This window comes from Chionomys nivalis, chromosome 19 (assembly GCF_950005125.1).
Source record: "Chionomys nivalis chromosome 19, mChiNiv1.1, whole genome shotgun sequence".
Taxonomy (NCBI): domain Eukaryota; kingdom Metazoa; phylum Chordata; class Mammalia; order Rodentia; family Cricetidae; genus Chionomys; species Chionomys nivalis.
In genome coordinates this window covers 52,488,304-52,515,969 of record NC_080104.1, presented here as the reverse complement: position 1 = coordinate 52,515,969, position 27,666 = coordinate 52,488,304, and the positions used below count along the sequence as shown (strand labels likewise).

Genomic DNA, 27,666 nt, shown 5'->3' with positions numbered 1-27,666 from the left:
AAAGGAACAGATTGTCCCATTGAAAACACAGCAACTGTAAAAGTTGAGGTACATCTTCCTCGGGTACTGATATTCAGTGTATGAAAATTATCATGTATAGTGTGATGATGCTGAAGGGGAATCAATGGCACATCAGGCATCATAGTTTCCAGAGGTAGCACCAACGCCCAGCTTATCACATGCTATAGGAGCCACAGGACTCCTCTGTGTTAGTGTGTAGTGTTAGCCAGGCAATGGAGTTAAGACTCTATCAGTGGTCATATATATCTTTCACTTTTACACACACAAGCATACACAAACGAACTCACGTGCGCATGTGCACACATAGTGTGTATAAATACCCTCTACAATTCCCTTATTCATGCAACTATGGGAAATTATGTAAATTCTCTGAAGGCTAATCTGCAAAATTTGCATAAAGAGAGGGCCTCTGCAAGAGAGATATGGGTATGTTTGCTCAGTTAATATTTGCTTAGTTCATGAGTTCATGACAAACTGGACATTTAATATTACTGTTAGTTACTGTTATCCTTTATCTGACTCCTCCAAACCCTGTGAATATAAGATTTCCAGCTCTTAAAAACCTCAGGGTATACTGCTGCTCAAATTATAGCTTCAATCTTCCCTCAAAATATCAAGTCCTATTAAACAGCCATTGGATTGAGTTGATGAATATAATTATTTCTATACCAATAATCCTTCCTGTTGGTGTCTCAGTAGCTAGATAAACTGATGGAGGAAGGTCATTGGTTAAATCATAAAGAAACTGCTTGGTCTCATAGGTTAGAACATAGGTGGGTGGAGTAAACAGAACAGAATGCTGGGAGGAAGAGGAAGTGAGCTAAGATGCCATTTCCTCTCCTCTCTGGGGCAGATGCCATACCGCTGTGCTCCAGAGCAGACGCGATGAAGCTCTGACCCAGGATGGACGTAGGCTAGAATCTTCCTGGTAAGCGCACCTCAAGGTGCTACACACATGAATAGAAATGGGCCAGGCAGTGTTTAAAAGAATACAGTTTGTGTGTCTTTATTTTGGGGCATGAGCTAGCCAGGCGGCCAGGAGCTGGGAGCTGGGTGGCAGGAACGCCACCTAGTAACAATAAACTAACCTAGTAACAAATTAATACCAAAGTATTTTCAACATTCTCATTAAACTTTACAAAAACACCCTGCTATTCCCCACTAATAGTATCTTTTCTTACAGAAATTCAAATGTTAATATCAAGACATAAAATTAAGTTGCCCACCATTTTATTTACACAATGTTGATTAGCTTTTGGTCCTTCAAAATTAATAAAATTTTGCCATGGTCTGTGGCCATCAACATGGTCAATGCACTTGATCTCAAAAATATAATTAGCATCATATAATAAGTGTCCTATACAATGAACGTCTTCATATAATAACCATCACAATATTAATTCTTCAGGTGTTTGTTTTTATGCAGGTCAATGCAACAGTGGTCATTTATTCTTAAACTAAGCGCTCACACATTTAAGATACACTAAGAACAAAGTCTCCTACTAGATGTAAGACTGGATGAGAGCTTTTTGAACTTAATAAAATTCTCAGCAAATTATCACTAATTTAGGAGAAAATATTTCTGTCATATTATCTAAATTCTCATACAAGAAAAGTAACCCCAAAACTTCTGTTTTCACTTATGTTGAGAAAAATGTCAAAGATTTTCCAACTAGTTATAATATTGGAAATTATGTTGGGAAACCCATAGAGCTGGACAAATAACAGAGAAAGTTCAGGGAGATAACTCCTGGGAATTTAACTTTCATGAAACAATACATGTACATGCATAGGCACATATATGTGTTAATGCATGTAGGCATGCATGCACACATTTGAAAAAATACTATTTTGATCTTATCTAGATTCCTTATTATGCTACAATTCATTAACATTTTTTTAGTTTTTATTAATGTGCATTTGTTGTATAAAATGGTTGGCTTCTTTCTGAGATTTGCATTCATATGTATTATGAATTTTGATTATATTCATCCCCAGTTGCCTTCTTCTGATGTCTCTCATTTCCTGCTGGACTATTTTCTCTTTTCAAACATCCCTTCTTTTACTGTGATATATCATCATATTATCTATTACACATTCATACATCTATCCAACAATTAGTCAATCATCTGTAAACTTACTTGCCCATCCATGCATGCATTCATCCATCCACCTACCCACCCACCCATCCATGTAAGTTTTGCACATGAGAGACAACACACAGTCCTGTCCTTCTGAGTTTTTAATGTAATTTCCAGGAACATGCCTGCCTTAAACTCTTGCCTCTTGGGTATATGTATCTGGTACTCAGGATGTTCCAGATTATGACTTTCATATGCCTGAAATGTATAGTTCCGCTGGTATGTTTAAAACTCAGAATTGAATGTGGAAAATATACTTTCTTGTTTTGCTTTCCTGCTTCTTTAAAGCATATCTTCAAGGGGTGGATATATATACTCAGGATCTGCTAGCTTCTACTTCCAGAGAGCCCAGCAGTATCTCCAACATTTCTGAATGTGTTAGCAACTGAACACTTCTAATTTATTGGTGAAAACACTTTTTAGAAATTAGTCTCAGAGAGCTTGCAGCTCCTTGAGATTCTTTCCACTTCGTAAAGGATAAAATTACACAATGTGATATTATCTACATAGTATATAAAAATAGTGTTACATAAAAACAACACTTCAGTTCTTTGTAAGTAAATTTTGCTATTATCTACCACTGTCTGCACAGCATTTTGACAGGATTCTGATGGGTTTAAAGATATAAATAGAGTAGAAAAGATGAGCTTACTTACCGGAGTCCTCAGTTCAGGAATGGCAGCTTGGTAGGTGAGTGGACGGCAGTCACGGGTGTTTGGCACAAGGACACAGGGCAGAAACATTGGTCCTAGGTCATCTCCATCTAGAATGTCCACCGTGAGTGTAGTGGTGGTTGTTCGCCTCTCATTCAGATTCTGGGCACGGTCCTGACGTGTGTAAAACAAACAATTAGATAACTAGATGACATAAATATCAGGTACAACTTAGTTTTATTAGATCTTTCTTCTTTGTTTCTTCTTCCTGCTTCTCCTCCTCCTCCTTTTTCTTCCTCTGTGTGTTTTTGAGGCAGGGTTTCTCTGTCTCCTGGAACGTGCTTTGTATACCAGGCTGGCCTCAAACTCACAGAGCTTTGCTTTGCTTCTGCCTCTGGAGTACTGGTAATAAAGGTATTAAAGGTGTTTACCACCATGCCCGGCTTTATAAGTCTTCTTAAAAGTAACTGATCAATGTCTGAGTCTGACCTAAAATCTTTGTTACTATAACATAAAACTTTTGAAATAGACTAACAGTATATTACTTTCTTCAACCCACCTAGAGCTAAAATGGTATCAGATACAATCTGAGGTCTACAGCAGAGATCTTGCACTTGACTGCAACCTACAACTCTATGATCTCCCCACTAATATGCTTGGTAAATGCCTTGATTTATACCATTCTGTTGTGAATATAAAAGTCCATGTGACCTTCCCTACAGTGGATTGTGCCATCAGAGAAGTCTGAATTGCTGCTTTCAGGTCACAGTCGGTCTTTTGTATATAGCTCAGAATAAATTATCTCCTATTCCTTTGTTACAAGAGCTGTGATTTCTTCATTATTGGGAATAGCACAGAGTGCCATATATCCTAAATAGCATCTTTGTTTTACTAACATGTTATAGTAGTATAAAAACTTTGCTATAAAGAAACATCTCTGGTGGTTTGGGTTTGCTCAGCAAGTCTGGACTTTATGGGTATGTCTCTCTGCCTTTAGGTCTCTGATCTGCTTGAGCCTTGTAAAATCCAGATGGCCTAAAACAAAGGTCCATCCTTCCTCTTAGAATGTTTACTCTGGGAACTTTGCCATTTTAATTCCTTTTCTGCTCCTGAAGGATGTAAATCTTTCCCATAGTGCTCTAACCTAAGCTTACTCCCTTTTAATGACTCAGGAGTCATTCACTTGTAATATTATGGTTAAGGAATTTGAGTTTTCTACTCAATATCCATGGAAACATGGGAATAAAACCTCCTAAAGGACTTGGTCTGAATTCTAAAATTTCTTAAGGTCATAAACATACAAAGGTTTACTTTTCCCATGAAAAGGACCATTATTAAATATATGATTTTTAACTTCATGTTTCAACCCTACATGCATGCCAACCGCCCTCTAGTCCTTGCGATCCAGACTTTTTTCTCTTTTGCTGTATCAATATCTTTTAATAGACCACCCTGAACCTATTTTATTTTGCTTTGAAAATTCATTTCTACTAGGCAATATCCAAGTTTATGCATTTTCTCCAGTGGCTACATTATATCATTTTCTGTTAATATATCCACCAGGAGGCTCTGCGTTTGGTCATAACATTTCTTAACAAGTTCTCAGGTTTTTGTTGATCTTGGCAGCATTCAATACCAACATCATATATTTTGTACAATGTCTTTAAATGTAAATTATGGGATTTGGGTAAAAATCCTGCAGAGGTAAAGTCCCCCTTTTGTCACAGTATGCCAAGGGTGTATTCATTAATAAGATGATTTTCTTTGCGTAGTTAAGGTTGCATTTGTCCGATATTCTCCCCACATAAGGGATGAGAAATGGTGTCATTAGAAATCTACAGTTTATTGAAAGAATGTTTGTCAGGGTCACGCAAGGAAGAAATATTGGATGAAGTAGTTCCTCCTGCGGTAGCCACTGATGATGGTGGTGGTGGCATGATCCCTTTTTGAGCTATCCTGGAGAGCCACATCTGTACGCCCCATTCTTCCATCCAGATCTGGCCCGCCGGTAGCATGGCACAAGTAACTGGGGAAAACAACACTGTCAGCTGTGAGTGATGAGAAGGGAAGAAGTCTCTGCATACATTCTACCTAATTTCAGTACGTTTACTTCACTCCCTGGGAGGAGAGGATGCAACGCAACTAAAAAAGAAAAGCTCATTCATTATATGTCTTAATTTAGACCCTTGACTGCTCTTTTCTTCCTTAAAAATTAGATGTTTGCAAATTTTATTTTAAATTGGGATATTTAATTAACTTAGAAAACTGTAATTAGCCGGGCATTGGTGGCGCAGGCCTTTAATCCCAGCACTCAGGAGGCAGAGGCAGGCGGATCTCTGTGAGTTCGAGACCAGCCTGGTCTACAAAGGGAGTTCCAGGACAGGCTCCAAAACCACAGAGAAACCCTGTCTCGAAAAACCAAAAAAAAAAAAAAAAAAAAAAAAAAAAAAAAAAAAAAAAAAAAAAGAAAACTGTAATTCTGTAATTACTATGGACAGAAATGGTGCTTTAAAACATTTTTCTGAGTTTAACTGCTACTCTACAACCAGAATCATGTGTCATCCAAATTTGTATGAGGCAGTTCTTATCACAGTGAAGCTATATAAGTGGGTGGTCAAGGGTAACTGCTGTCACAGGATAGACTCTGGCACTGTAGGAGCAGAAAGTGTACACAGATAGGAGGAACTAGAGACCTCCAGTCCAGAGGAAGACTAAGGGAAGGCAATGGGAGGGCACAACCAGGAAACAGCTGTCTGTAATCAAGAAAGAGACCTCCCCACCCCTGAAACAAGCCCTGGCCAATTCTCATCTGGAGTTTTAGACTCCAAACTCCAGATAAAATAAATTTCTGTTGCATAAGGTACCCATTGTATGGTGAGCGTGATGGAGTGTATCTGACATAGGTTGGACTATAGATCAAGGGAGTAGGATGCAGGAAAACCATCCACTATCAAAGCCAGCATAGGCCTAGAGTCTCTGGGTTCTTATCTCATGAACTCAAAGAATGAAATTCAGAGGGCAAGTGAGTTTCAAAAGGAAACTTTATTATAGAATTATAGGTAAGAGCTTAAGAGAAAGACAAAAGAGCTTCTGTTAACAGACGTGGGTCCTCAGAAATGGGGAAGCACTGAGTTGTTAAAAGAGTTCCATGGGACTTGAGGCAGACACTGGGGTGAGGTATGGAGCAGGGAAGCAGGGGAGCTGGTTCATTCGGTCTGCTCAACCTCGAGGTATTCCAGTGTCTGTTTCCTTCCTGATTCACATGTAGCTTCTGGTTAGAGGTGTTGATTTGTGATACATCAGACCTCCCTTACAGCATGTCTAGCTTTTGACCATGACGGAACTGTTGGCAGGACCAAGCACCTTTCTGACTGCTAACACAGGTAAAACTTTACTTTATTGCATTTCTACCTTAAAGTCGACATAAATTACCTTAAAGAAAATCAGTTTGTTTCTCTTTTTCAAAACAACTGAATCATTCAACAGATTTTATGTTCCACTCAGTGTACGTATTTTAAGTTATCATTAACTAAAATGTGGGAAAAAATTGTGCATGTGTTTTCAATACAGGATTATACATCAAAGACAAAAAAATCTTATCATGAACTAACAAAGACCAGAATGAAGGTAAAAAACAAAACAACCTTGGACAAGATAAAGAAATGTGAGTAATGGCTGTGCCTAAGAGAAGGAGTGTACTCATAGCTCCAAATCCCAGCCTGGGGACCAGGTCCATACACTCTCTGGAAACCGGATGTAATTTGAAAAGCTGACCTTCCCCAGCCTTTGTATTCTCATTAATTCTCCTGTTTACAGACAGGCCAAGATTCCATAACCTGCCATCTCAACAAAAACTTATGGAGAAACAGATGAATAACATCAAAAGCTCATCCTAACCATTGACTAGAGTAGGGTTGGTGTGATTGCACTTTCTGTCAGTGCTTGTAGGAGATCACACAAACCGACTCCCAAGTTCTTAGGAAACTTCACAGAGGGTTTCAATACTCTTATCCCACATGGTGGCACTATGCCTCTCAGGTTCCACGCTTACTCAGCTTCTGAACAAAATTATCACCATATATCATGATGAAAAACAAGCTTTGTTTTTCCAAAACAAGACATGTGCCTAGTACATTCTCAAGCAAAATTACCTCTGACAAGGAGCTCAGGTACAGCTCATTATCACCCCCACTCCATTTCTTAACTATAGCTGTGTTAATCACATTGACCTGTGATTTTAAGATTTTAACATGCTGGATGTTAGACAATATGCGATACTTTACTTTCTCCATTCCAAATGAAAATACTTCTTGTGAACTGTTTGATTCCTTGGACTTCTTCAACTGAACTTGTCAAAATGCTACCTTTTTGCATTTAGTACTCCTATTCTCTTTAGCAATATATTGAATAAGTAGGATTTTATGAGATGGAGCCATGGGTAAGAAGATTTTAGCAAATGATATGAAATTATAAAATTATATGAACTTGACTAAAATAAATTTGATGTAGAAATGCTTATTTTATTTTTGAAGCCATGCCATGTGATTTCTGGAATAAATATCTAGCATTTACATTCACTACGAAAGTAGCTCCACAATTGCCTGGGGACACCCCAGAGCCCCATTTACAGACACACGTATTCAATACTGTGCCCTCACTACCAGATATCTACTGCAGCAGAAAATGCAGCCTTGCCAGAGCAGCCCTGAGAATGTCGCCACAATCAGTTCCCTGCAACTGAAGTGGAAGCTATGGATGCTTCTAACCAAGCAAGGATGGAGCAGCTCTAGCAGAGATCTTAAAACTTAAGCCCAGGATTAATCTAAAAATACAAACGGCAGGAACGTTGTCTTCATTTAAATTATTTTAGTAGTGGGTCTTTAATTATTCTTGAAGTTTTTTTTTGTTTGTTTTAGTTGTTCTTTTGACACAGTCACATAGTGCTCATGACTTTTATTCATACCAATAGGTGGAAAAATACTGTATTACAGTTCCATCTGTCTGGATATCCATAAATACACTTTTCTTTGAAGCATTCATCCTACTATTTTACCTCAAGACACTCTAGAAACTGGCAAGGCAAAATTAGTGGGGTTTAAGTTAAGACACATCACACATATAAACAGGAAGCAGAAGCCACTGAGGTTGCAGAAGTGACTTTACATACCCATGAATTGAAGAAAATTTATATACCTCCTCTGATATGCAGTTGTTGCTGCCACTGGTAACCAAAGAGCAGAAGTTTGTGAGCTGCTTGACACAGCTGCTGAGGTCCAGACTCTCTTAATCACTGATCCAGCCTCTCAGTCCTACCGTCAGATTTTAATTATAAATTTCTGGGGTAGAATTCAGAAAAAAAGATACCTTTTGTAACATGCTTCAGGGTGACAGAATTGTAGCTAGTTGTGTATGGTATCTGAAGAAATACCTCAGCATGGGCAGAGATGAGCTTTTGTAGTGTGGTTAGCACATCAGAGGGTGACTTAGATGGAGAAAAGAGTGAAGAGAAACAGTACCCAACCCCTTCCTCCATCTGTCTATAGAATAGACCCTCCAAGCGCAAGGGTGCGACGACTTAATCCCACTCAGACCTCAGGAAGTCACCACGCCTGTGCAGAGGCTCACTTTGCTCTGGAAGCACGAGAACAAGAGCAGCCCAGCACTCACGTTAGCTTGGATGATGACGTAGTAGCGAGTCTTGTCCTCATAGTTGAGTCGCTTCCTCAGCACCACATTTCCGGTTAGCATGAGTGGGATTTCAAAGGTGTCGTTGGACGTCTGCAAATGTTAAATAGACACACTTCAGACCAGTTGAGTATATGAACGGTGTAGGCTGCTATTATGGTTAACTCCCCTCCAACATTAGAGTTGGCAGGTATAAAGTTTGAGAAGAAAGCATGAGTGTTAACATTCTTACTTATCAAAGTGATTGAGGGCTATCAACAAGTTTCCTCAGGGTCCTTCGGATATGATGAGTTTTCATAGTTTTTCATGTGTTATTTGATACATTCATCCACCCTAGACTGGTTCTTAGCCAAGTCTATTCGTATGAGAAAAATTTACCTTATTGTCTTTAATTATCTTTGCCATTTGGTTTTGCACAAAAGAGTTCAAACATTTCCAATTTATAATTTCTACTGAATTTCACCTTTCAACACTAGTATTTACTTTGTATTCTTAGGATTTTTTTCTTTTAAAAGAGGGTGTACTATTATAAACTAATATGGGAGCCAGCGAGATGCCTCAGCAGGGAAATGCTGGTAGCCACACCTGGGGACCAGAGACGGATCATTTGAACTCACATGATTCACATGATAGAAGAAGAGAACTGATTTCCTCAAGTATCTCTCTCTCTCTCTCTCACACACACACACACACAAACACACACACTCACATGCATGCATGCACACATGTGTGATCCCATACATGCATGTACACATGTATGCACACACTATCAATGCAACAAAAATAGATTTAAAGAAAAAGATCAAGGAGATGACTCAGAGGGTAAGGGTTCCTGCTGCCAAGCCAAGACTCAGGACCTGATTTAATGCCTGGACATCAGATGCTGAAAAAAGAGAACTTAGGCTGTCTTCTGATTCTCATACACACACAAAACAAATACATAAAAAACATAATTATGAAACAATTGAAATAAAATAATCTTGGATGTGGGTTAATGTGCTAGACTTTGCAGCCTGCCTGTGCCCTGAACTTCTCCCAGCAGAAACATACAGGGAGAAGGACACTTCCAATAATGTTCGGGATTCCTGCTCTGTTCATCATCCCTCACAGTTAAGTTCATTCAGGAGAGGAGAACTTCTCAGATTAGGGTCTTAGCCTTAAAAGCCTTCTGTGGCTCTCATTTGCTTGCCACTGTGGAGAAGGGTTGATGATGACCTCAGGAACTGTATCAGTTCCCTCTATTTCCATCTCTGCAACTGATTATCAGAAACTTGTTTTGTGACTCTGTATTGAGCAGTTTCTTCCATACAGATTAATGTACCAGCTTCTGCAAGGAGAGTCAGCCTATCAGGACCCAGGAAACCCATAAGAATTTTAGAAGACTAAACATCCGCACACGTGCACGCACGCATACACACACACACACACACACACACACGTCAGATGCTTGACCTAAAAGCTTTCTCATCCATGGACTCAGAATTCAAAGCTTAGCTTTTCCACTTCTTTGTGCTAGGAAGGTGAGGCTGTAAGTAGATTGACTAATACAATCAAACCATGGTAATGCCATTTTTTTTTAAACGATGATTTTTGTTTGTTTGTTTTTATATGCCACTCAATCCTGGGCAAAGCAGAAGACTTTCTCTTAATTAGAAAAAGTAATAAAGGAACAAATTCCCTCTCCTGTTTTTGGACGTTGTCAGATGAGACCCGAACCTCCACAGTCAATTAGTGAGCATTACTGAACTACTGAAACTATTTAGAAGTTGCTAACATGCTAACAAAGTCCGAGGAGAGTAAAATGTGGAGTCCAGGTTTTGTCTGTGAGGTTTTAGACATGTCCAGATGTTTGCTCCACCTTTGAGAGACAATGAATCATATTTTGGGTTGGACATCTTTATCTCTGGTTTCTAACTTCCACAACTAGAAGCCTCATGTTCTTTGCTGATTTCTGTTTCTGCCTGTGTATTGTGGTCTGCAGATCTTTCCATGTGGACTGTGGCTCCCTGCTTTTTAAAAATTGTCTAAGCAATTTGTTTCTCTGCATAGTTAAGTTTCTGATACCTTACTCTTTGTCTTCTTATTTCAGATTAAGAATTTGATGTGATGATATACTATTGTTCTTCACAAACAAAAGATTTGGTTTTTTGCTTATCTCACAGATTCTTCATGGCCCAAGACTGGAATAGCAACCCTTCTATCAATGTAACCAAATAATATATGTAATTTCCCCCAAATATCGTTACTAACAGTTTTATTAAAATTTTGTAGACTTATTACAATGATGTTAGTAGCCATGTTATTACTATGAAAAGGACTTTTCAATTGAATTTAATTCCTATAGCTCTATCACATATACAATATATTTCCTTTTTATTTGTTTTATAAATTTTTCCATCTCAAAAAACAAAAGGGAAAGTATATGCTTTATAATCAAGCTAGGTTTGAGTGGCCAGGACACTTTTATACTGAGGTCAATAATTGTTCAATTAAACAAGTAGTTTTTGAGTATAAATGTTTTTTAAATTTCTGAATTCTAATAAAAGTTTCAGAAACAAAATATAGGCTGTATATTCGGGACATTCTTTCTTCTTTTTCCTTCCATGTAGAAGTATATTTGACTAAATCAGCTCTAAATAGATGTCACAATTAGTGAGATTTTGTAAACGGACACTGTTTGTTTGAATTGTTACAAATGGGCTGTGAGGGAACTGGGCACAGATATCCAGCTTCCCATGCCTGAGGAAGACAGAAGAGGTGGACATCACACCTCAGTTTCTGGTATCAACCAACCTGAGTGTTATGGAACTTCATGTGACTCATTCAATGCTGATAGACATGGATAAGAATTTACTTGAGAAACAGTGAACATGGAAGTGACAGTCATGACCCCCATGGCACTTTGCTCAGAGGTTGGCCCACAAAGAATTTTGGGGACAAAACAACACCTGATCCAAAGCAGTATTATATTTGTGAGGCAAAGCCACTGCCTCTCTGGCTGCTTTGGAGACTTCCTTGTAAGCACAAAAGATGTTTCTTTTCTGAGTGTTGGAAACTTCAATGTTTAACTCCCACTCTGTATTAAAGAAGAAAAGCTTGCTGCTGAAAAAATCTATTATTTCCTCCTGGTTCAAAACATCTGCCCAGCGTTCACAGAGGAGCACGCACAAGTACCTGGAAATGCAGTAACTTCACAGTTATCAGACAAGAGGTCATCCTCCATTTACGACAGGTCAGACAATTATGTCAGCACTCTAGGCAGATACCAAGGTGGCAGGAAGGACAGGTAGAATCCCCAGCCCGTGTACACACACCCCCGCGACAAGGGAGGGAGAAGGCTACTGCTATTCCCGTGTACACACCCCCGCAACAAGGGAGGGAGAAGGCTACTGCTATTCTGGAAACTCTAGTCCTAGGGCTGACCCAACCCCATGAACTTAGATGTCATGGCAGCTGAGCTGGTATCTTCATAGAGACAGATGCTCTGGAAGCAGGAAGTAGCTAACATTCCTCCGTCCCCTGATTAGAACTCTGGCCATTCATCCATTCTAAAGATAAATAATAGATTATGTACAGATCTCACACCTGTGCAATATTTAGAAATATTGTTCTATCTCCATTTGTATTTATGTTAAAAATACAGAAGGAACACCTTTACAAAGGCAGGGTCACACACATGCACATAGGTCCCCTCGAGAGCCGCTGAGCGCAGGTGTGCCTAGGAGGACCAGTAATTCAAGTGCTGTGGAAGGCAGTCAATAGTCTGTCTCTCCGAAGCTTTTTCTCACAAAACTCACAAATGTTTTGAAATCTCTCTACACACCTCAATGTCATCCCCTTTCCTGTTTCCGTCTTCTTCTCCTCTCGTCCATATGATTCTTTCAGCTTTCCCCATTTGCTCACTTTGAGTATAGCTGACTTTATCATTGAGTCCCAATGGACATTATCAACTGGTTCCTACTCAGCCTGCATTCACTCTTTCCCACATCTCTTAATAAGACAGGCCACTGCTGTGCGACAATGGCCTTTTATTCTGTCCTTTGTATTATTTTTAATAAAATGCTGAATGGCCAGTAGCTAGGCAGGAAGTAGAGGCAGGGGGCATGAGAACAGGAGAATTCTGGGAAGGGAAAAGCTCAGCCTTCAGTCATCACCGAGACCTAGGGGACACAGGTGAGAACACCTCACTGATGAAAGAAACCAAGCCACGTGGCTAACAGACAAAACTTAAGACGTAAGAATTAATTAATAAGAAGCCTGAGCTAATAGGCCAAGCAGTTTATGATTATATGTAGACCTCTGTGTATTTCTTTGGGACCGAATGACTGCAGGACCTGGTGGGACAGAAATCTCTACCAACCGACCACTGCATGCCTTCAGCTGCTATCAATCTCTAGGTTGTGCCACCGCTGAGAATTCTTCCTGACCAAATTCTCCAAGGAGAAAATAAGAAGGCTTAACATGATTCGCTGGTCTCTAGCCAGTCAAGAGGGACTGACTAGAATTTAAGCAGACAATAAAATTTGCCCTTTTAAAGGAGGAATGGATACTAATCAATTACACTGTCTCATAAAAAAGATATTCCTAAAGGTACCATAGTAGCCATCATATGTTGGTGGTAAGCAACAGCTGTCTAATGGGTTTAAGACTCACACAATAGGAGGGAAATCATGCCTGGTATTAGAAACCTAACCCACTACCTGGGTCTACCGGACCTCAGAGGAGATCCTACTGGCATTGCTCTATTAGACCAGCATAATTGCTACCTGTATTCGGAATCTCACCCTTACACTCACAGATAATTGAATGGAGAAATGGAATGGGGAAATGATTTTAAAATATTTTAGTTAAAAATTTAAAACATTATAAGAAGAAAGAAGGTATAGAAGAAAACAGAAGAGTTCAAATATTTTTAAATGGCAAAGTTGAAATAAAAAATAATCAAAGAGTAGCAAAAAGTACTGAAGGAGATTCAGTTTCCTTGGAAATAAGATATTCTGAGTGAAGACTCCATACCAAAATTATTCTCACTAGTCCTGTGATTGCAGTCTTGGAGAAACCTCAGCAGAGGCTCAGTTGAGCTGAGAAGAGGCACTGGAAGACACACATGGAGGAAAATCAAAGTGTGCTGTCTGAGGCCACAATTTTCGAGACCATATGCTACTAGACTGGAAACGCATGATGTGACTCAGACTCATCTGAGACTTGATGAGTATAGCTAATCTAGTCAACCATAAACACATGTGTTTATTCTTGAACATAATGATTCGGCCAGAACACTGAATTCTTACTCTGCTGACTGCTGGCTACATCATGGAATGGTAGTATCCTCATAGCATCTTCTTCTACCGAAAGCATCAGCATCCTTTTTCTTTTTTTTTTTTTTTTTTTTTTGGTTTTTCGAGACAGGGTTTCTCTGTGGTTTTGGAGCCTGTCCTGGAACTAGCTCTTGTAGACCAGGCTGGTCTCGAACTCACAGAGATCCGCCTGCCTCTGCCTCCCGAGTGCTGGGATTAAAGGCGTGCGCCACCACGCCTTTTTCTTGTATATAAAAAGTAGCAAATGATCATCTGTTGTGGGAATTCATTCAGCCAATACCCTTTTAGAGACCAGCCCATTAGGATGTGGTCTGATGTACTATAAGCACAGGAAGGAAGCATGCTCAACTCTTTTCCCCTTTGGTTTGGTTGGTAATTGGGGTTTGGTTGGCAGCTCCCAGTGCTCACAGAGCTTTCTTACTGCAAGTGTTCCCAATAAGCGTTTGTTATCCTTTATTATGGGCTCTCATGGACCTTCTTAGTTATGCCTACTGACATCTCAGAGTCCAATTTCTTTACTAAGTTTATTTCTACCAGAAGGCATAGTCCAGGACAGATTTGAAGATTTAAAGTCTCTAACTGCAATGCCACTGGTGACCCAGCAGCTTACAGTCTGTCAGTGCAGATCCGCAGTGGAACTGCACAGGCTGAAGGGATGCTCAACTGCTCCAGTTGTTCAACTTTTAAAAGATGCAGTCATTGCTGCTATCACACTATCTTTTAGGAAAACCAGGGTGGTCCAAAAGCAAACACAAGGGATAGTACTCATTTACTAAAAACATGACTCCTGTGTGGCCCCATAAACATATACATCTCCATTAACTGGTGAGAGAAACAAAGTCAGAATATTCTAAATGTGTGTGTGTGTGTGTGTGAGAGAGAGAGAGAGAGAGAGAGACAGAGAGAGAGACAGAGAGAGACAGAGAGAGACAGAGAGAGAAAGGAGATGGGGTATGTTTTCTCATTTTGTAATTGTGTTAGGAAAGGCTGACATCAGCATTATACTGAGACTCTTCAAGTCTGATGGAGATCCTCAAATATTCATCAACTAAAATATTGAGGTACAAATTTCAAGACCACAAATTTGATGAGGGTGAGGAAGGAAATACCAGAAAGAATCTAGAGAGAGAAGGAGAAATTGAGAGTTGACTCTAAACCCCAGTTTCACGAAGCTCCCTACCAGCAGAACAACTAAGAAGAGGACACACTGAAAGGAATGAGAGATGTGCTCAACAGCAAACTTGCGTCTGGAGTTCAGATAACATGAGTAGAATCAAGGGTCTCTCTCCAGTGTAAGACTCACCATGCTCAGGATGGACTCTATAGCAACCTGACATGACTGAGAAGGAAATGCTAGCCTTTTGAAAAGGGAGACTCAAATAAATAGTGTTATATTAATCACACAATTATTTATTCAATTATATAAATTGTCTATTATTACAGTTACTGTGCTAAACACATAAAATGCCCACAACAAATAAAAATTGGAAAATATTCTTTGTATTGTTTGAAAAGAATTAAGACCCATGAAATATAGAGCAATTTGACACAAAGAATACAATTCCCAAATTGATTTTTAAATATAAAAACAGATCATAGAAACTGGGTAACAACAGGTTGGAATTGTGTAAAAGTGTAGTGGCCTTGAACATAGGTCAATGGATGATATAGTTTGTAAACAAAAGAGGAAAATACATAGAAAGTGAATGAACAGAGCCATGGACCCGTGGAACGCCATCAAAATGTCTGGCATTCCTGTAACAAGAGCCTCAGAGGAGAAAGAGTTTCAGGAAAGTCAGAGAAGCCAGAGTGTTAAAGAGACAATGGCTGATTTAATTTAGGAATGATATACACCCATGATGAACAATCATCCTAAAAGAAGTTAACTCTAAAGGAATATCTGAAATGCAAACTTCATGTCATTAAGCACTGAAATTAAATGAGAAAAAAAAACCCTGAAAGTATATTTATAGGAAAATAACACAGCACATGCTGGAAACATAACTAAGTATGTGCCCACTCCTCTTACTCTTATCAGAAGCACCAGTAGGAGTGATGTATGTGGTTAAAAGACTTGTGTGACGCCATTACACTGTGCTGATGCACAGGATGAAGAGAGAAGTTGACCTAAGATGGGAAGCGATGGACTATGCATGCATGGTCAGTGCCTCAGAGGTAGGAGTGGTTCACCCAACATCAGAAGATGCTGTCATATTGAAACTCACACATTTCTCAAGAAGGTCAACAGCAACAACAACAACAAAAACATTTATTGCTCTGAAGTTTCATAATATTTCCACTTTGGCTCAAAATGGCTTAAGAGGCTGTGTAGACAAATCTGTGAGAGTGTGAGTTGGATTCATTTCCATTTTACAAAGATCTGACTCAAGGATTAAAAGTCTGACTTGAGACACCAAGTGAAAGAAAACAAGTCAATTTGTCTTTTCTTTTTTTTATCCTTGCTGTATAACATGAGACTAGTTTAAAATTATAAATGTTTGGACATTAGAAATAAGTAGAATGTTTTTATGGTATTTATTAATTGCTATAGGAGTCACAGCACCAGGAAATAAAACCACCAGGCACCTCTGTCACGGATACACAACACAATACACTGGAGCTGATGTCAACCCTAAATGTCTAGGATGCTGAAAGGTAGGTTCCCTACAGTGTGCCCTGGGCATCCTGGGAGATGGCTCAGTGATTAAAATGCATGGGTAAAAGTGTGAAGGTGTGAGTTCAAATCCCCAGAACCTGTGGTAAGTCAGATGCAGCAACACAGGCTTCTAACCCTCATGTGCCCACAGCGAGCTGGGAGAGACAGAATGACTGGAAGCTGTTGGACTAGCTTCCTGATGTACACAACGGTGATAGGAGAAATTGCCTTAGACATGGTAGGAAGTGAGGCTCCACACCCAAGTTTCCCTCCTGATATCCACATGAGCACCATGGAACACTTGTGCCTATGTAGACATACACGCACATACACATGCACAAATACACATACCCTGGTTAACACAGTATATCAAGTTCAGAAGTTCAAAGTTTCCACAATATCTTAATAATTTGCCCCAATGAACCAGATCTCAAACCAGGCACCTTCTGCAGTTACTGACAGTAGTGCTGTCAATGGTAAAATTCACATTTCCTTGTAATTTTGAACTCTGTAGCTTATCCATCTGGAGGTTGTAAGAGACACATAATTGATCATAGTAGCAGAACAGCTAATCCCTGAAAGGCAAAGCAGTCAAAGTGGAGATTTTCACTGTGAGGAAAGGACTCGGCCTCACAGAACTTCCGAAGGTCAGCTTCTAGGTAACTCACAGCTGTCTCAAGATGCAACTAAACCTTGGATTTTTTTTCAGTGTAATAAATATTTCTTTAAAATTCATAGGTTGGCTCTTTATTGCTTTCTGTGTTCCGTTTGTACAGCTGATAACAAAGACTAAGGAAAGACGGTTAAGCTGGGTGAGAGCTATGCATACGGAGTTACTTAGGAAAACCCACAGAAGAAAACCGCAAATGGCTTGGAAAAGCCATGTGCATGTGGTCACTGGTCTTCCTACCACTGAAGGGAAGGAGTTGTTCCCACCCTTGACCGCTCAGGTTCATGCTCCTTATGCCATTTCTCACGCAACGCTTCACAGCACCCATCACTGCCCGGTACCCCTCTCGTTCTCATCGCTTCGCTTCGTGCCCTGTGCTACACACCTGTTCAGAGGTTCCTTTTAAGGACAAACTCCACATTTTTGAAGCGTTCCCTTGACCTTATTATCTTCCTAAGATTTTTTTAAAATTGTATTTAGCTTTCAAAACAGATCATCAACAGCCACCTTATTAGCACACAGTGAAAAGCCCACGCCTCTGAAATGAACATTTGTATTCTGAAATGTCAGGAAGTTACTTTCAACTCTGGACCTGGTTTTCTCTCCTGAACTACCTGACCTGAGAGAAGAAAGCCCTCAGGGAAGACATCCCCAAATAGTTATCCAGTACCAACTGGTCAGCTCTGAAGTCATATATGTGAAAGTAACATTATACAGACTGAAGGACTAAGCAGAATGTAATTATAGTTAGAAATATAAATATATGTGTGTGTGTGTGTGCAGCTATGTGTAACAAGAATTATAAAGGGGGCATGAATTTGAGAGAGAACAGGATAGAGAAATGGGTGGGATGGGAGAGAAAAAGGGGAAGGAGAAATTGTGCATTATATTTTAATTTCAAAACACTTAAACATTTTTTAAAAATGCAAACATGTGTATACCCAGTGTGTGTCATTCATTTAATTTCCATATCAATGACAGTCGGACCTAAAATTGCGTCTGCACTCTGCAAGCCCAAAGACTTATTCTTGTTTCTTCTTATTTGCACAAAGCTATGGAAGGAGTGAAGGTCTGGCAATGGGGATGTGACATTAACTGTGCTTTGTTTTATATTTTTAATATGATTAGGAAGGAGAAGTGTAACATCAGAAAATTCACATGAGCTTTTACTCTGTTTAGGAAAACCTAGAATAATCCAGAAGCTGCCTTGGGAGTTATGAAGAAGTACTCTGGTTGGGTTTCTCTTTCCTTTCTTGCTTTTCCCTCTTCTTTTCTTTTCATTGGAAATAGATCCTTCTCTCATACAATATACACTGACGGCAGTCCCCCAGATTCACTGTCTCTGTTCCCCTTCAGGAAAGAGCATGCCTCTAAGAAACAACAACGAAACATAACTAAACAAGATACAATCAAAGAAGGCAAAAACTATCCTATGGACACTGAACAAGGTAATCCAATCGGAGGAAAAGAACCCCAAAAGCAGACAGAAGATTCAGAGACACACCCACTTCCACTGTCAGGAGACAACCCAAACTCCAAACCAACAACCATAACATAAATGTAGTGGACCTAGCACAGCCCCACACAGCCGCATGCTTGCCACTTCAATCTCCATGAGCCCATGTGAGCCCTGCTTTGTTGATTCTGTATGCTGTGTTTTCCTGGCCTTTTCAGTTAAGATTTCTGACATTATGCACAAGTCACTAGAAAAAAATCATTTCATGACTTAAACTATTAGAAAACCAACACACATATCCTCTGGTCTAAAACAAACAAACTAAACCTACCCACAAACCACAGAGGCCATTGCTAGAAGTTGTGCCTTGTTCTTCATAGGGTCCATAGTAGTACAAAAGGGCATTAGGGCCATTCTATACCAGAAACACTACTTGTGTTTGCCAGGTACGATGGCAGCAGCAAAATTATCTGCATGCCTTCTAAGCTGGGCCCCATTTGGTCTGTGTTGTTCTGTGCTGTCACCGGTGGTTCATTTAGAATGTTCTGGAGTTCAGTGTAATGGAAATTTAGTAAAAAAAAATGGTGCATTATATTTATTTTCAAAACAAGTTTTTTTTTTAAATAATCTTTATCTTTTTTTTTTGTTTTTTTTTTTGTTTTTCGAGACAGGGTTTCTCTGTGGTTTTGGAGCCTATCCTGGAACTAGCTCTTGTAGACCAGGCTGGTCTCGAACTCACAGAGATCCGCCTGCCTCTGCATCCCGAGTGCTGGGATTAAAGGCGTGCACCACCACTGCCCGGCATCAAAACAAGTTTTATAAAATATTCATCAATATTAAGAATAGGGCAACTCAGGGATAACTTAATAACTGTATCAGCTGAAAGAACTCCCCATGACAAGCCTGCCCACAAACAGAAAATGAGAACCTACCGGATCTTCTGGGTTGTACTGAATGACATACTCTATCTGTCCATTTGGGCCATCATCGATGTCTGTAGCTCCATTGTCTCCTGAAAACCCCGTGAATATTGTGGTGCCAACTGGAGTGAGCTGAAAAGAGAAAAGAATAAAACACGGTCTATTCTCCTTTGATCATCTGTACAAATCTTCCAGCTTAAAAGCCATCTCTGTATTACACAGAGGATGAGAGAATTCAGCTGCTCAAACCACAGACTTGTAGTACTAAGAATAAATAGGTAAATCTGTGCAGTCCTCACACAAGAGACCTTAAGTGTGTCAAGTTTGCAACATCAGAAAAGTGATGGGATAGAGAGACAGAAAGTTGAAATCACACTTGGACTTTTTTGCATCCATTAGCATCTCAGCACCTGTGGAGAAAAATGCATCTGTTTTCCTTTGTAGAAACATTAAGGCATTAAGTTATTTGCAAGCTAAAACTTTAATTGGGTTTGGGGATTTTATTTTAAAACAAAGAATCATTTCAGAGAGTCACAAAATCCAGGTTGGTAATGCATGCAGAAGGTAGGTTAACAATATCTAATCTCATGCCCAAATCTAATCCTTGAGCTTAAGCCTTCCCTTCTATTTCTCTGGCTATCTTCAAAATAAAACACTTAATGGCACTGACTTTAAACTACTCAAAAGAGAAGTGTATTCATTTATTTTTGCAACTTTAAAGTTATCACAGACATCAATGCTATTTATTTTATGAATTTTCTAATTCCGAAACAGAATTTGGTGTTATACATATCATCAATGACAGATTATATTTGGTCAAAATTATTTTTTTATTTTCGAAATTCAAACAGAAATACCATTCTACAAGAAATTTTATTAGTTTATATCTGGAAGGAAGAGGAGAAACAATAGCTTACTGTATGAACAGAGAAGGGGGATATGATTGTTATATTGGCACATGGGAGATGTATCTAAATAACATCTGAAGTTAATGTTAGAAGTGGGTGTAAGCCCTTGAAAACTAAATTGCGAGCTGCAGCATAACAGAAGATTTGGCCATTTTATTCCCTTCACACTACCGTCTCTGTTCATACTTATAGTAAGAAATCAATTGATCTCCAGCTTGGGAAATGTTTACAGTTTGGGTTTCTCAGTGTGGAGGAGGGCAGGCTTGGGCACAGCCATGCAATCACAGAGCTCAGCATTGTACCGATGAGTGAGCATGGCTCTGTTCCCTGATTGTGTGTTTCTAGCAAACATCTTAGTGCAGATGGCTCCTGCTCATCTTTACTAACAAACACGTGTGCATTCACACATGCAGGAGTGCCGTTCCCTGTGATCTGCTGATGACAAACCTGTCAAGCAAAGGTTTGAAGCTGATGGAAGAGCACTATCTGGGAACAACGTGTGGAGGCTCTCGGTGACCATGTGCCAATTAAAATCTGCAGTAAATGCAAATGAATGGAATGAGATGGGGAGAGACAAACTTTTTAAAAGTTAGTAATGTTAGGGCTAGGAAGATGGCTCAATGATTAGTTAGCTTGCCTTTCAAGCAAGAGGACCAGGCCTTGGATACTCACAGCCCAGGCAAATACTCTGCAGGTGATACAGCAGTCTCTGATTCCAATCTCAAGGCAAAGGAGGAGATCCCAATAACAAGCTGACTAAAGAAATATTCTAGGTGATCTCAGGGTATTCTTGAAGGAGTTTGCCTCCCAGACTAGCTGATTTCTGCATTTGATTGAGGGAGTCTGCCACAAAGAATATTGTAGAGAACCATCCAAGAAGATTGTGGACTCTAGCTTCAGGTCTCCACAGGCACATTCACTTGTATGCGTGTGCATGTACACACGCACATCCACACACACCCACACGCCATATTCATACACATGAAAAGAAGGAAAAGACAAAAATAAATGTAAAAATAGTAGACTTCAACAATATTTCTTGGTATTTATTCCCATCAGAAATTGCTTGTATATTTGTACTTACATGGCTGTGTACATGTGGCCTGTAGGTGTGAGTATACAAGCATATACACAAGATGTATGTCTGCACTAGAAACATGCTCGTAAGCTTGCCTGTGCACATGTGCCACATAGGTGTGAATGTATAAGCATATCTTCATGTGAGCATTTCTTACTGATGCACAATCAATGCTACGTTTTAAACTCCTGAGTATCCTGTGGGTGCGGGACCCCCAAGATGCCTGCTCTTGCCAGACATAGTAGTGGATGTCCTTAATCCCAGCACTGGGGAGGCAGAGGCAGGTGGATCTCTGTGAGTTCGAGGCCAGTCTGGTCTACAGAGCTAGTTCCAGGACAGTTAAGGTTACACAGAGAAACTCTGCCTCCAACAACAAACAAAACCAAACAGCAACAAAGACTGCTTGCTCTTTTATAGACTATACTGTGTGGTATTCATCATTTTGGGGCACATGTGCTACACAAGTAAGTAGGTTCTATATCTTTTATATTTCAATATGCCACACTTAAATTTGGTTTTTGAAGAGCCCTATATACAGTAAGAACAGCCTGGGAAATGCCTGAGGGCGCCATTTACTTATGTAATTAGTGTCTTTCCTCACAAATCATTTACACAGCTAATTGAAGGTTCATAAACTATACAGATTAATTGAAGATCAAAAGGGTAGAAAATCACTACCCTGAAAGTAAAATAGTTTTTTTTTTTTTTTTTTTTTTGATTTTTGAGACAGGGTTTCTCCGTAGCTTTTTTTTTTTTTTTTTTTCACAGAGATCCGCCTACCTCTGCCTCCTGAGTGCTGGGATTAAAGGCGTGCGCCACCACCGCCCGGCTGTTTATGAAGTTTTAATGGTGAAAAAGTCCCTTGCATAAATAAATGATAAATGCCTCAGGAGATAGGCAAGTTTAGGCTGGTAGAAATGTTATGTACTTGGTACCTGTGTGCAAAATTTGGCTAGTAGTACATCAATAGGAACAATTTACTTAATACATAAGTTATTTATTTAATTAAAAAGATCATTGTTTCCATATTCTATGGCTGATGGGAGACTTTGTTTTGATTTGTAAAGTTTATTCTTTCTTAAAAGTTAAGCAATCAACACCTTCATGGTGACGGTCACACAAAAAAGAGTTTTCTTTTAGTCGTTAATGAACACATCTGAGGGTCATACGAGTAAGTCTGAATTTGGCTTTCTCTACTCTAGATATGCTTTAATCCACCATCTATATTTCCTGTCCACTTAAGTTGATACCAAAACAGAGTTTCTTTATCAGCAGTAAAGTACAAAAGCTTACTATGTTCACTTTCTAGTATTTTGCTAAAGGTGTTCTGTCTTCTGCTTAGTAAACAAGGAAATATCAGTGAGGAAAATAGCCACAGCCATGCGTGTACAATTGCAACTGTATAGACGTAAGTGTGGTACACTACAGCTCCTCCTCCTCCATTCTTACCATTGTCTTTACAGTCCATTCATCATATTTTTGAGCATAAACTTCCCACTATCATATTATCTGCATCCTTCACACTTTATGGCGTCAGCCTCTAGGTGAGTGGTTCTCAACCTATGGGGTGTGACTCTTTGGCAAACTTCTATCTCCAAAATTATTTGCATTATGATTCATAACAGTAGCAAAAGTGCAGTTATGAAACCACAACAAAAATAATTTATATGTTTAGGGGGTTATCACAACACAAGAAAATATATTAAAGTGTTGTAGCCTTAGAACGGTTGATAACCACTACTCTAGATGATGAATATCATAGCCATTGCTTCTCTGGGTTAATGCTTTTCTGTTGCTACAAATTCACTTGTCATGATTTAGCATCTTTCAATACTAAAACTAAGAGTCTTACTCTTATGCCTGGGATATAGTTCTCCGTGTTTCTTTACTACTAACAGCTACTACTTACACTCCTCTTCTTGGAAAACTCTTGAAGGTCACTACTTTCTGCTACTCTAACTTGCCCTACATGTGTTTCGGTCAATAAACTTTTCATATTTCAAAAAAAAAAAAGTTAAGCAATCACCTTATTTAATGAACACTAAGAAGCATTAGAATGTAAATATATTCCTAGGATTCTGTTTATTGTGTAGATGTCATATGACAATGTCTCCTTTTGCCAACTGAATCTTGATTAAGAGTCTCAAAGAGAATATTTACCTTTACTAATCTCACTTGATTTCCCCCAGAGTGCCATAGTGTTCATTGTTTGATTTATAGTTTCATATAGTTGTTATTTTATTATATGTGCATCTTAAGTTGCATAAAATTACAAAGGATAAAGAATTAATGAATAACTTTGGAGCCCTGAGCAATATAGGATCAGTCTGTAAGTCTCTGCTTAAACACTTTTATCTGGTTAGCCAATATAAAATCTTTCTTACCCACTTCTCTATAGAGAAATTTAATATGAGCTGGGCAGTGGCGCACATACCTATAACGCCAGTACTTGGGAGACAGAGACAGGAGGGTCTCCGTAAGTTCAAGGCCTGCCTTGTCTAGCATGAGAGGACGTATAAGATGCAGAGGCCGGGGCTGAAGAACCCTGTGCATGCATGAGTCCTTTCCTGGTGTAGCATTTTCCCTCTCCTGCCCCTCCCTCAGCACACCACCATTTATAAATGCACAAGTCAAGTTCCAGTGAGAATTGTTTGCCTGGTGTCTTAGTTATGGTTTCTCCTGCTGTGAAAGAGACACCATAACCAAAAAGCAAGTTGGGAAAGAAAGGGTTTATTTGACTTACACATTAGCATTGATGTTCATCACTGAAGGAAGTTAGGGAAGGAATTCAAACAGGTTAGATCCCCTGAACTAGGAGCTGAAGCAGAAACCATGGAGGGGTACGCTCACTGGTTTGCTTCTTGTGGCTTGCTCAGCCTGGTTTATTACAGAACCCAGAACCACCAGCCCAGGGATGGTACCACCCACCATGAGCTGGATCCTTTTTTATTGATCATTAAGTGAGAAAATGCCTTACAGATAGATCTCATGGAATCATTTCCTCATTGAGGATCCTTCCTCTCTGATGACTCTAGATTGTTTCAAATGATACACAAAACCAACCAATATGTCTTTTATCTGAAAACTCATTTTTCCATTTGGCACCCCTTTCCCTCTATCCCACTATGATCTGCAAACTCAGAAGCCTAGTTCTAGACAAGGACTCTATGAACTTTCCTTGTTCCTGGATAAACTTTGCTGGCTAAGTTGATCTCTGCATTCCCCTCTTTTCCTCATCTTCCATGTTTCCCCTGCCTGTTGACCATCTCCACACAGGCCCAGCTCCAGTTCCGTGGCATCTTTGACTGGTGAGACACTCCTTTTCTCTCCCATCTCTCCCTTTGCCAATGCCATCTCTGCACCCACAGACCTAGCTCCAGACTCCTGGATTGGGAGTCATCTTTGCCTGGGCCAGCCAGAAAGCTCATCCACTAGCTTTATATGACCTAGTTTAGGTCACTCAGTTCATGCACTGGCCTAATCTAAGGAGATCCAGATTACCATATCAGATACTCAATTAAAGAAATAATTTCACATGCCCAGGTCACACTGCAAAAATAATGTGGCCAAAAGTACACCCAATTTTATAAAAAGCATAGCAATGGAATTAAAGACACAGATTAACAGATAATAACAGTAGGTGACTTCAACACCCCAACTGATATTTCTTCAATAGATATGTCATCTGGACAAAACATAAAGAGAAACATCTTACATCAAGAGAACCTAGCAAGTATCTACCAAATGCTCCACCCAACACCAAAGAACATACATTCTATTTAGAAACACACAGAAGCGTCTCTAAAATATACCACATCCCGAGACAGAAAACAAATGTGGCAACAAACACAGTAAAGGAAAACGTAAGTAGATCCATATGTATTGTCTGAACACTATGTAAGAAAACTTAAAATCAACACCCAAAAAAAGCCCGTTAAGTGTAAACTCATAGAGATTAAACAACACATTACTAAATGGTAAATGAATCAAAGGAGAAGCCATGAGAGAAATTAAAAAATTCCTGAAACTAAATAAAATTGAAAACACAACCAACAAAAAAAAAGACAATCCTTTGGAAAATATTAAAATAAGATCTAAGAGGGACATTTATAGCGCTAAATGCCTACATTAAAAATCAGAAAAAGATTTTCAGTAATTACAATACGAGGTTCAGTGATTACAATACGAGGACTTGGAAAAACAAATACAAATCAAACCCAAACCAAGCAGATGGCAAGAAATAGTAAAAACTCAAGCAGAAATTAATGAAATAGAAACAAACGAAACACAAAGAATCAACAATTCTAAGAATTGGTTCTTTGAGAAGATAGACAGGAACAAGAATCTCACCCCAACTAACCAAAGAAAGGAAATGGAATATCCTAATTAGCAGAATCAGAAATGATCAGGGAAACATTGCAGAAGACACCAAGGAAATTCAGAATATTATAAGGCAGTTGTTCTCAATCTATAGGACCAATCTCGAGAATCTATGCAACCCTAACGGGTTGCACATCAGGTGTTTACATTATTATTCACAAGAGTAGCAAAATTATAGTTATGAAGTAATAACAAAATAATTTTATGGTTGGTTTTATGGTTGGGGGGGTCACCACCACGAAAAAGCTGTATGAAAGAGTTGCAGCGTAAGGATGGTTGAGGGCCTTGGTACGAGGGAATACTAGAAAAATCTATGTTTCATTATGGTGGAAAATCTAAAACAAATGGATAAATTTCTTATTTCATTCAAACTACCAAAGTTAGACCAAGAAGAGACCATCAATCTAAACAGACCCCAAAAGATTATTACAGAGAGAAATCTCCTTGACACTGATATGGACAATTTTTTTAAAAAAAATATTTATTTATTTATTTATTTACTTATTAATTATGTATACAATATTCTGTCTGTGTGTATGCCTGCAGGCCAGAAGAGGGCACCAGACTCCATTACAGATGGTTGTGAGCCACCATGTGGTTGCTGGGAATTGAACTCAGGACCTTTGGAAGAGCAGACAATGCTCTTAACCTCTGAGCCATCTTTCCAACCCCCTGATATGGACAATTTTAAAATTTTTATGATACCAAAACAGGCAAAACAACAAAAAAAAGGTGAATGAGTTTATTAAAGTTGTGAATGACCAATAACAGAATAATGATCTCTGAAATAAACGTGCATATTTATTGCCAAGTAAGTTTTGATTATGGTACCAAGAATACACATTGGGGTCGAAAATGTTTCCTGTATAAATGGTGCTGGAACACTGGATGTATCTGTGTGTGTGTGTGTGTGTGTGTGTGTGTGTGTGTGTGTAGTAGAGAATGCAAACCAGAGGTTTAGCTATAAAACCTAGAATGAGGGATCCAATAAATGACCCTTGCAGTTTCACATAGATGATTTGAAACTCAACATTCTCCCTGCAAATTTCAAATTTGGCCTGAGGTACTTAGAAGGGACAGTTTGGATCTGTAGTTCAACTGCTTTCCAGAGAACAAATGAATCAATACATTTGCTAATTCAATAAGATATGGTGTCATTCCTTTCCTAATTTATCTAAGATAAGGAAATTTATAACATGATGGAAAAAATTAAATGAATGTTCATAGGCTCAGGAACAGAAGAAAAAGTCAGAAGGAAGACTTACTCATCCAAAATTCAAGATTTCAGTTGGAGATGCTGAGTCACTTGCTTCAGAAAAAACACTATCAGAAAAATCCTCACAGAGAGTCCTCTGAACCATAAAAGAGCATTTCAGAATAATGAGAACGTAACTGTAGTGTGAAGAAAGGGATGTGTCTATCACATATCCACATAGGAAAAACATTCAGCATTTAGTTTTTCCACCTTGTAAATATTAAAAACAAATTTTTGTATACCATGGATGAAAATGTTTATTACAAGATAAAATTCTAGGAGAAATAAAAGATAGTATTTCCACAACATTGTAATTGCTAATGAATTATTCAGTGAGACACATGGCACATAAGTCAAGAAAATGCTCAACACATTTGAGTAGGCTGAAAATAACAACTTGTGAAAATCCGTGTTACAGATTGGTGGAGATTGTTGCTGTAATACATTCAGCAAAGTTATTCATATACAGGAAGTATTTTTTAAAATACCCTCATAATTCAGTAGAGAATGGCAGACCCTAAGATA

The 27,666-nt window shown here is 39.0% G+C and overlaps 1 protein-coding gene across 1 annotated transcript in view; it reads right to left on the bottom strand.

Moving 5' to 3' along the window:
• Positions 1–27,666, bottom strand: part of Pcdh15 (protocadherin related 15) — a 1,187,935-nt gene that overhangs the window by 312,958 nt on the left and 847,311 nt on the right. Inside the window, exons 9-11 of the mRNA XM_057794363.1 lie at positions 19,533–19,652; positions 8,483–8,593; positions 2,819–2,989 (exon numbers count right to left, since the gene is read on the bottom strand). Of these exons, the coding sequence (XP_057650346.1) occupies positions 2,819–2,989; positions 8,483–8,593; positions 19,533–19,652 (402 nt within the window). The remainder of the gene's footprint in view (positions 1–2,818; positions 2,990–8,482; positions 8,594–19,532; positions 19,653–27,666) is intronic.